This window comes from Salmo salar, chromosome ssa06 (genome assembly GCF_905237065.1).
Source record: "Salmo salar chromosome ssa06, Ssal_v3.1, whole genome shotgun sequence".
In the NCBI taxonomy this organism is placed as follows: Eukaryota; Metazoa; Chordata; class Actinopteri; order Salmoniformes; family Salmonidae; genus Salmo; species Salmo salar.
The window spans coordinates 9,709,496-9,721,019 of record NC_059447.1 but is presented as its reverse complement, the minus strand read 5'-3'; the positions used below and the strand labels follow the sequence as shown (position 1 = coordinate 9,721,019).

General features: G+C 40.0%; 1 protein-coding gene across 1 annotated transcript; it reads left to right on the top strand.

Moving 5' to 3' along the window:
- Window positions 1-99: 99 nt before the first annotated feature.
- Window positions 100-10,255, top strand: LOC123743378 (NLR family CARD domain-containing protein 3-like; the record flags this gene model as incomplete). Its single annotated transcript, XM_045719717.1, has 7 exons — window positions 100-319; window positions 728-2,519; window positions 4,646-4,819; window positions 6,016-6,189; window positions 8,665-8,838; window positions 9,122-9,168; window positions 9,589-10,255. Coding segments are annotated over 7 exons (3,135 nt in total), but the record flags the coding sequence as incomplete, so codon positions are not given.
- Window positions 10,256-11,524: the final 1,269 nt, after the last annotated feature.

The following is an 11,524-nucleotide window of genomic DNA, read 5'->3' as shown; positions in this document are numbered from 1 at the left end:
AAAGTAAAGTTGATCTGTCAATCATTCATTAATGTGTTAATGAGAAAGCATTTATTTTCTTAGTTCACTTATTTATTTAATTTATTTCAGTTGCTTGAAGAGAATATTATGACATTTGTGAAGAATGAGCTGACGATGTTCAAGAGGATTCTTAGTCCAGAACTCCCAGAAGGCTTTGAGAGTCAGAAGCAGGATAAGGAAGTGGTGGACGCTGAAGATGAGAAGCAGGAGAGCAGTGCCAGAGAGGGGGCTCTGAAGATCACACTGCACTTCCTGAGGAAAATGAACCAGAAGGACCTTGCTGACACACTGGAGAAAAGTAAGAGCTTTCTCTCCCATGTTGAATGCTGTTTTTTAACAAACATTTAAAAGCTGTAGCTAAAGTACAGCTAAAGTAGCTGTGTAACTCTATGATATCGTGGCAGCCTTAATAACACAGCACCTAGTGACCTTGTAATGTAGCAGCAGGGATGTGTTGTGTTGGTTAATTTAAAGAGAGAGGGAGAGAGACAACATTAATAATACCATCAATAACACCAATAATAATATAATCAGTCACACAAATGTGTAATGCATTATGAAAACATTTACACATTTATACAGGCAGTTAAGAGAATACATTATTATAATGTACAACTTTATAACACAGTCCTACAATACTGTGTAGGCACAATAGGCATTTAAACAGACGTAATATTAATATCCTATGTGTTATTTCTTCATTCAGATGAGCTTGCTGTGATTTGCCAACGTGAACTCAAATCTAATCTAAAGAAGAAGTTTCAATGGGTATTTGAGGGGACACCAAAACAAGGAAACCCAACCCTTCTCAATAAGATCTACACAGAGCTCTACATCACAGAGGGTGGAACAGGAGAGGTCAATAATGAACATGAGCTGAGACAGATTGAGACAACAACCAGGAAACAAGCAAGACCAGAGACTGCAATCAACTGTAATGACATCTTCAAACCCTTAACTGGACAACACAAACTTATCAGAACTGTGCTGACAAAGGGAGTTGCAGGCATTGGAAAAACAGTCTCTGTGCAGAAGTTCATTCTGGACTGGGCTGAAGGAAAAGCAAATCAGGATGTCCAATTTGTATTTTCTTTCCCTTTTCGGGAGCTGAATTTGATGAAAGGGGAAAAACACACTTTGATTGAACTTCTCAATCACTTCTCAACAGAAACAAAATCATCAAGAATCTCCAACTACGACAAGTACAAAGTTCTGTTCATCTTTGATGGTCTGGATGAGTGTCGACTACCGCTAGACTTCCAGAAGAACAAGATCTGTTGTGACATCACAGAGTCAACCTCAGTGGATCTTCTGCTGACAAATCTCATGAAGGGAAATCTGCTTCCCTCTGCTCTTCTCTGGATAACTACCCGACCTGCAGCAGCCAATAAAATCCCTTCAGTGTGTCTTGACCAGGTGACAGAGGTACGAGGGTTCAATGACCCACAGAAGGAGGAGTACTTCAGGAAGAGATTCAGTGATGAGGACCTGGCCAGTAGAATCATCTCACACATAAAGACATCAAGGAGCCTCCACATCATGTGCCACATTCCAGTCTTCTGTTGGATTTCTGCAATAGTCCTTGAACACATGCTGAAGCATAAGAGAGAAGAGATGCCCAAGACTCTGACTGAGATGTACACACACCTTGTGGTGTTTCATACCAAACAGAAGAATGAAAAGTATATTGGGAAAGAAGAGACAGGTCCACACTGGAATAAAGAGAGCATTCTGTCACTGGGAAAACTGGCTTTTCAACAGCTTGTCAAGGGAAATTTGATTTTCTATGAAGAAGACCTGAAAGAGGCTGGCATTGATGTCAATGAAGCCTCGGTGTACTCAGGATTGTGCACACAGCTCTTTAAAGAGGAATGTGTGCTGTACCAGGACAAGGTGTACTGCTTCGTGCATCTGAGCATTCAGGAGTTTCTGGCTGCTGTATATGTGTTCCTCTCATTCATCAACAACAATGAGAATCTAATGGCCGAATCACAATCAATGTCCAGGAACTTTTCTGTGAGGATCAGACACAAGCGTAACGTTTCTGTCTACAAGAGTGCTGTGGATAAAGCCTTACAAAGTGAGACGGGAAACCTAGACCTTTTCCTCCGCTTCCTTCTGGGTCTCTCGCTGGAGTCCAATCAGAAGCACTTACAAGGTCTTCTGACAAAGACAAGAAGCAGCTCACAGAGCCATGAAGAAACAGTCAACTACATCAAGAAGAAGATCAGGGAGAATCCCTCTCCAGAGAGGTGCATCAATCTGTTCCACTGTCTGAATGAACTGAATAACCATTCTCTAGTGGAGGAGATCCAAAGCTACCTGAGATCAGGAAGGCTCTCAGAAGCCAACCTGTCACCTGCACAGTGGTCAGCTCTGGTCTTTGTGTTGCTGACATCAGAAAAGCAGCTGGATGTATTTGACCTGAAGAAATACTCCAGATCAGAGGAAGTTCTTCTGAGGCTGCTGCCAGTGGTCAAAGCCTCCAGAGCTGCTCTGTGAGTACATCAAATGACATTTAAGTATTGATCATCAGGAAGAAATATTCAGTTTAGCGAAAAATATGTATTATAATATGTATATAATATATTATATTATGTTGAAAAACATATTGAATCAGTGCATTGTTGTTCACATTAGTATAACAATATGACCACACCATTCTAGGAGATGGAAGATGAATCCATATCTTGTTTGAGAGAATAAACCAAATGCATCTGCGATTGTCCTTCTACACTGCTGGTGTTACATTAACAGTGTGTTTGTGAAATCATGATGATCTCTTTGTCAGGCTGTCAGGCTGTGGAGTCACAGAGGAAGGCTGTGTTTCTCTGGTCTCACCTCTGATGTCAAAACCTTCACACCTGAGAGAGCTGGATCTGAGTAACAATGACCTGAAGGATTCAGGAGTGAAGCTGCTCTCTGCTGGACTGGGGTATCCCCAATGTAAACTGGAGACTCTGAGGTCAGTATTCCTGTACTTGGTCAACCAGTGATAACTGTTCACCAGATCCACATGTGTTTACCAGACACACATAGTCCACACCAAATCTGTTTGGACAGTGAAGCTTACAGTTTTACATTTGGAGCTACGTTCCAGCATTTTGGATTTGAGATAAAATGTTTCATATTAGGCAACAGTACAGAATGTCACCTTTTATTTGATGTTAATGGTGAGAGGTTAGCATGTTTTGTTGTAGCCTCTGTAATTCTCTCACTCATTATTATTATTCATCATTCATGATTTGTCTTAATCATGGCGTCTTTAGGATTAATTCAGTAGTGTTTAGAAACATGTTATCTACTCACTTAGAAAGAAAATGATCCACTATTATGTTACTATTGGGCAAAATATAACCCAAAACACAACCAAATCAAGCTTGATGTAGTCATTGTGTGCAAGGAAATTGGAACTAAATACTAAACTTTTGACTACTTTAATACACTATAAGTGAATTGGTCAGAATACTTGTGGGGACTAGATACATAAAGTGCTTTAATTTCTAAACGGTGAAACAGATATGTATGAACATACTCTCAAGTTACAGGTGACATTATATACTGTCACGTCATATGTCGTGGAATATTGCTTCAAAAATATAACACTCTTACAAGAACCTTTGAATTCAATATAGACTATAATACAAAGTAGCAAAAGCCGAGCCCTTCCATGAAAAAAGACAAAATTCTCATATTACAGAGTCCTATCTTTATATGATTCTGTCTTTGCATAACGTATAGAGTCCCCTCCCTCTATATGAAAATAGCTTCCCTAGACCGTTCTTCACCATTATCTCTCCATATCAGTTCTTGCTTGTTAACGCCTGATGACGCACACATCTGTTCCGGTTTGGATTACAATGGTGGCAGAACCCCCTAGCTTATACAACAAAAATACATTTATTGTATATGGTTCACATGTTGGTCAATTTGCCACCATCCTTCCTCCTGCTTCCTCCTGACATTGGTACGTCAGAAAGCACAATTGTATCTATGTTCTCAGCTAATGCAATCTTTGGCATGACATCCTACTCAGAGATGGCAATTGTATTGCATGCCCCCACCTCTCTATCTGGCCAATGTACTCATTGTTTACATTAGTGGCTCAGCATATCAGCTGCCCCTAGTAGCCCCCTAGCTTTCTATCCGGTCAATGTACTCATTGTCCTTGCTACTTCCTGCTATTCAATTATGTTTCTTCAGCATAGCAGCTGCATCTAGTTTCTTTACATTAACTCCCACACATATTAAACATTTGATCTCAAATCCAAAATTCTGGGGTATAGAGCCACATTTAAAATGTTAGCTTCACTGTCAAAATAGATATGGTGTGGACTGTATACTCAATACAATCTAAATCTGATACCTCACTGTCTGTCTTTTGACTGATACTGCTTTTTAAACGGTTCTGGTCAGTCTACTCAAATATTTGCACTTTATGTTTTTCTCTCTACAAGCAATACTTTGATAATTTGTCATTTCTAATAATGATACATTAATTTATGAATAGATATGGAAGGTTTCAGGACACTGAAATATCTAAATATGTTGAAAAAAATATGCTGCCACTATTTCACCACCAAAGAATAGCAATGTGGTTTTAATATAATTCTACTCTTTGCAGTCTGTCAGGCTGTCTAGTCACAGAGGAAGGCTGTGCTTCTCTGGTCTCAGCTCTGAGGTCAAACCCCTCACACCTGATAGAGCTGGATCTGAGTAACAATGACTTGAAGGATTCAGGATTGAAGCTGCTCTCTGCTGGACTGGAGAATCCCCACTGTAAACTGGAGACTCTGAGGTCAGTATTCCTGTAGTTGGTCAACAAGTGATAACTGTTCACCAGATCCACATGTGTTTATCAGTAACATAGTCCACACCATATGTGTTTGGACAGTGAAGCTTACAGTTTTAAATTTGGTGCTCCAGCATTTTGGATTTGAGATAGAATGTTTCATATTAGGCTACAGTACAGAATGTCACTTTTTATTTGATGGTATTCATAAATATCTGTTTTACCGTTTAGAAATGAATGCACTTCATGTATCTCGTTCTCCCACTTTAAATATTCATAGTTACTTGGAAAAATGTATTTAGTCAAGATTGTAGTATTTGTTCCAATATTATTTTCCTGCAGTGATATACATCAAGCTTGTGACACTACATATCTCTTTCACGTTTCGAAATACAGCACTTTATGTACCTAGTCCCCACATTTGAAGAAGTCATAAGTATTCTGTTTGTTAAAGTAGTCAAAAGTTTAATATTTGGTCACAAACTCGTTGCTTGCATTTGCAGTTTGTTTTGGTTGTGTTTTGGGTTATGTTTCGCCCAATAGTAACTGAATGGTGGATGATGACTGGATTAATCTTCTGTTTAAGTGAGTAGATGACATGTTTCTAAACACTACTAAGATAATCCTGATGATTCCATGATTAAGAAAAATCATGAATGAATCATGAATAATAACCAGTGAGAAAGTTAGAGGCTACAACAAAACATGTTAACGTCTCACCATTACCAATAACAGAGGAGGTTAGCTTTTTTATCGGGGGGAGGGGGGTTATGTTCCTTGTGCCTCTGTAACGTTGTTATTTATCATCATTCACGATTAGTTCATAATTATTCATAATCAAAGTAGCATCCACATGAATGTAGAAGTGTTCAGAAACATCTTCTATTCTTACTGACAATACAAGTGAAGTGACTCCAAAATCACAGGACATTATTCACCATTCAGTTTCTATTGGGAAAAACATAATCCAAAACACAACCAAAACAAAATGCAAATGCATGAGTATACTCTCAAATTAAAGGTGACATTATATACTGTCACCTCTTTTGAAACATTTGATCTGAAATCCAAAATGCTGGAGTATGGAGACAGATTTAAAATTGTAGTTTCACTGTCAAACTATATTGAACAAAAATATAAACGCCACTATTTTCACCACCAAAGAATAGCACTGTGATTTTAAATGATTTCACTCTTTGCAGGCTGTCAGGCTGTCTAGTCACAGAGGAAGGCTGTGCTTCTCTGGTCTCAGCTCTGAGGTCAAACCCCTCACACCTGAGAGAGCTGGATCTGAGTAACAATGACCTGAAGGATTCAGGAGTGAAGCTGCTCTCTGCTGGACTTGGGATTCCCCACTGTAAACTGGAGACTCTGAGGTCAGTATTCCTGTACTTGGTCAACAAGTGATAACTGTTCACCAGATCCACATGTGTTTACCAGGCACACATAGTCCACACCAAATGTGTTTGGACAGTGAAGCTTACAGTTTTAAATTTGGTGCTATGTTCCTAGCATTTTGGATTTGAGATTGTTTCATATTAGGTGATAGTACAGAATGTTTTTATTTAAGTTTTATATAACCTAGGCAAGTCAGTTAAGAACAAATTTACAATGATGCTCTACCCCGGCTAAACTCGGACGATGCTGAGCCAATTGTGCACCGCCCTATGGGACTCGCAATCACGGCAGAATTGTGATACGGCCTGGAATCGAACCAGGGTCTGTAGTGATGCCTCTAGCACTGAGATGCAGTGCCTTAGACCGTTGTGCGATATGTCCACACCATATATGTTTGGACAGTGAAGCTTACAGTTTTACATTTTGTGCTATGCTCCAGTATTTTTTATTTGAGATAAAATGATTCATATTAGGCAACGGACAGAATGTCACCGTTTATTTGCAGGAATTCATACATATATTTTTCACCGTTTAGAAGGGAAAGCACTTTATGTATGTATTTCTCACATTATTATTATTTGGACGAAATAATTTAGTCAAAACGTTTAGTATTTGGTCCATTATTCTTTGCTGCAGTGATCACATCAAGCCTGTGATTCTTCAAACTTGTTGAATGCATTTGCAGTTTGTTTTGGTTGTGTTTTGGGTGATGTTTTTCCTAATAGAAACTGAATTGTGAATAATGTTCTGTTATTTTGGAGTCACTTCACTTGTATTGTCAGAATAGAAGATGTTTCTGAACATTTCTACATTCATGTTTATGCTACGATGATTATGAATAATTGTGAATAATTATGAATGAGAAAGTTATAGAGGCACAACGATCATACCACCTCTGTTATTGGTCATGGTGAGAGGTTAGCTGTTTTGTTGTAGCCTCTGTTATTGGTCATGGTGAGAGGTTAGCTGTTTTGTTGTAGCCGCTGTAACTTTCTCACTCATTATTTTTATTCATGATTCATTCATGATTTTTCTTAATCATGGCATCATCAGGATTAATTTAGTAGTGTTTAGAAACATGTTATCTACTGACTTAGAAGATTAATCCAGTCAACATCCACCATTCAGTTACTATTTGGCAAAACATAACCCCAAACACAACCAAGACAAACTGCAAATGCAATCTACGAGTTTGGGACCAAATACTAAACTTTTGACTACTTAAATACACTATAAGTGAATTGGTCAGAATACCTTTGACTTCTTCAAATAGGGGGACTAGATACATAAAGTGCTTTCAGTTCTAAACAGTGAAACAGATATGTATGAAAATACCCTCAAATAAAAGGTGACATAATATTCTGTCACCTCATATGCAACATTTGATCTCAAATCCAAAATGTTGGACTATCGAGCCACATTCAAAATGAATAAAATATATATATACTGTATATAATTTTTTTTAAAGATTCACAGTAAAAATTGATTTTATTTTTATTTAATTTTTATTTCACCTTAATTTAATCAGGTAGGCCAGTTGAGAACAAGTTCTCATTTACAACTGTGACCTGGCCAAGATAAAGCAAAGCAGTGCAACAAAAACAACAACACATGGGATAAACAAACGTACAGTCAATAACACAATAGAAAATCTGTATACAGTGTGCGCAAATGAAGTAAGGAGGTAAGGCAATAAATAGGCCATAGTGGAGAAGTAATTACAATTTAGCAATTAACACTGGAGTGATAGATGTGCAGATGAGGATGTGCAAGTAGAAATACTGGTGTACAAAAGAGCAGAAAAAACAAAAAACAAATATGGGGATGAGGTAGGTAGTTGGTTGGATGGGCTATTTACAGATGGGCTGTGAACAGCTGCAGCGATCGGTAAGCTGCTCTGACAGCTGATGGTTAAAGTTAGTGAGGGAGATCTAAGTCTCCAACTTCAGTGATTTTTGCAATTCGTTCCAGTCATTGGCAGCAGAGAACTGTTAAGGAAAGGCGGCCAAACGAGGTATTGGCTTTGGGGATGACCAGTGAAATATACCTGCTGGAGCGCGTGCTACGGGTGGGTGTTGCTATGGTGACCAGTGAGCTGAGATAAGGCGGAGCTTTACCTAGCATAGACTTATAGATGACCTGGAGCCAGTGGGTTTGGTGTGGACTGTATACTCAATACAATCTAAATATGATATTTCACCGTCTGTCTTTTGACTGATACTGATTTTTAATCTGGTCTGGTCTGTCTACTTGAATATTTGTACTATACATGATTCTATCTACAAGCAGTACTTCGGTCATTTGTCATTGTTAATTATGATATATCCATTTATGAATAGATATGGCAGGTTTCAGGACATTTGATATTTCTGAATATGTTGGAAAAATATACTGCCACTATTTTCACAGCCAACGAATAGCAATGTGATCTTAATATGATTTACTCTTTGCAGGCTGTCACGCTGTCAAGTCAAAGAGGAAGGTTGTGCTTCCCTGGTCTCAGCTCTGAGGTCAAAACCCTCACACCTGAGAGAGCTGGACCTGAGCTACAATCACCCAGGAGACTCAGGAGTCAGAATGCTCTCTGATGGACTGGAGGATCCCCACTGCAGACTGGAGAAACTGAAGTATGTAGAGGGTTTATGTCAATTTTCATATCAGACATGTTTGAGTTATCAGGCTAGTTAAGACAAACATTCTTACCACCTCTTGGACAAAGTTATATGCTGTGTGTGTGTGTGTGTGTGTGTGTGTGTGTGTGTGTGTGTGTGTGTGTGTGTGTGTGTGTGTGTGTGTGTGTGTGTGTGTGTGTGTGTGTGTGTGTGTGTGTGTGTGTGTGTGTGTGTGTGTGTGTGTGTGAATTCACGTGTATCACTCCATGACTGTCTGTTCCTCTGCTTACTGCTACAGTGTGGAACATGGTGGAGAGTACACAATGAAACCTGGGCTTAGAAAATGTGAGTGTTGACTTCTGTGAAGAATATGACTAAGAATAAGTCTGAATTCAAGTTAAGTCAAAGTCAAAGACCACCATCATGACTTACTTGGTCATATTACATATCAGCTGTAGTTCTACAGAAGCAGAAATCAGGGACACCAAAGTTTAGAAAGAGTTGCTTTGACAATGTGTGTGTCTGTGTATGTGTGTGGCGCGTTTTGTCACATTAGAAATGTGTGTGTGTGTGTGTAATTAATGTGAATACGTGTGTTTTATAGTACCATACTGTATAACATATGATCATTCAAGTCTGAAGTTACCTTAACTTCTCTTTTTGATACCTAGAAACATCTACATTAAATACATTTTTGAAAAGTGAGTTAACATTCTAATGTGAATGATGATGATTTCTAATATTGTGTCTGGTTTCATCCATCAGATGTCTGTGATCTCACACTGGACCTAAACACAGTAAACAGACACCTCTCTCTGTCTGAGGAGAACAGAAAGGTGACATGTAGGAGAGAGAAGCAGCCGTATCCTGATCATCCAGAGAGATTTGAGGGCTGGAGACAGGTGCTGTGTAGAGAGGGTCTGACTGGGTGCTGTTACTGGGAGGTAGAGTGGAGTGGGATCAGGGCTGGTATCGGAGTGACATATAAGGGAATCAGCAGGAGAGAAGGGGGTTATGACTGTGTGATAGGATACTATGACAAGTCCTGGAGTCTGTTCTGCTCTGACAACAGTTACTATGTTTGGCACAATAATAATGCCACTACCATAGATGTCCCCCCCTCCAGCTCCAACAGAGTAGGAGTGTATCTGGACTGGCCAGCCGGCACTCTGTCCTTCTACAGAGTCTCCTCTGACACACTGACCCACCTGAACACATTCCACACCACATTCACTGAGCCCCTCTATCCAGGGTTTAATGTTTGGGATGACTCCTCAGTGTCCCTGTGTCAGGTGGTCCCTGTGTCAAACACAACATGATGTTTCACTCTAATCATGTGTTTATGATTGATCACAATATGACATTTAAATACATGGAGTAATAAACACACCAGTTTGGACCAGTTTATTCCTGTAAGTAATAACCATGGTAACTCTGTGTCTGTCTCTTTCTGTGAACCTGCGCCCTGTGAGAACACACACACACACTCACTGGACACACACACACACACACACACTGGACATACACACACACACACACACACACACACACACACACACACACACTGGACATACACACACGCTGGACACACACACACACACACACACACACACACACACACTGGACACACACACACACACGCTGGACACACACACACACACACTGGACACACACACACACTGGACACACACACATACTGGACACACACACACACATACTGGACACACACACACACTGAACACACACACTAGACACACACTCACTGGACACACACAGGAGACACACACACACACACACACACACACACACACACACACACACTAGACACACACACACACACACACTAGACACACACACACTGGACACACACACACGGACACACACAGGACACACACTGGACATACACACACGCTGGACACACACACTGGACACACACACACACACACACACTGGACATACACACACGCGACACACACACACACTGGACACACACACACTGGACGCACACACCAGTTTGAGACAGTTTATTCCTGTAAATACACTGAACAAAAATTTAAAGGCAACATGTAGTTCACGAGCTGAAATAAAAGATCCCAGAAATGTTCCATACACACAAAAAGCTTTTAAGTTTTACATCCCTGTTAGTGAACATTTGTCATTTGCCAAGATAATCTATCCACCTGACAGGTGTGGCATATCAAGAAGCTGATTAAACAGCTTGATCATTACAAAGGTCTCTCTAAAATGTGCAGTTTTGTCATATAAAAACCTCAGACCACATGTAAGTCATCATGTGGGCGAGCGGTTTACTGATGTCAACGTTGTGAACAGAGTGCCCCATGGTGGCAGTGAGGTTATGGTATGGGCAGGCATAAGCTACGGACAACGACACCAAGTGCACTTTATCCATGTCAATTTAAATGCACAGAGATACCGTGATGAGATCCCATTGTCATGCCATTCATCCGCCGCCATCAACTCATGTTTCAGCATGATAATGCACGGCCCGATCGATGTCGCAAGGATATGTACACAATTCCTGGAACCTGAAGAAAAAAAAGAAACGTTTTTCCATGGCCTGAGTACTCATGTGATGACCCTCCCACTCTATCTGCCGGATTCTTTCTCTTTGCTCTTGTTTTCCTTAATAGGATGTCGGTGGGCGGAGCTGGGAGGGTCGTCAGCGAAATGCGAAATGGGA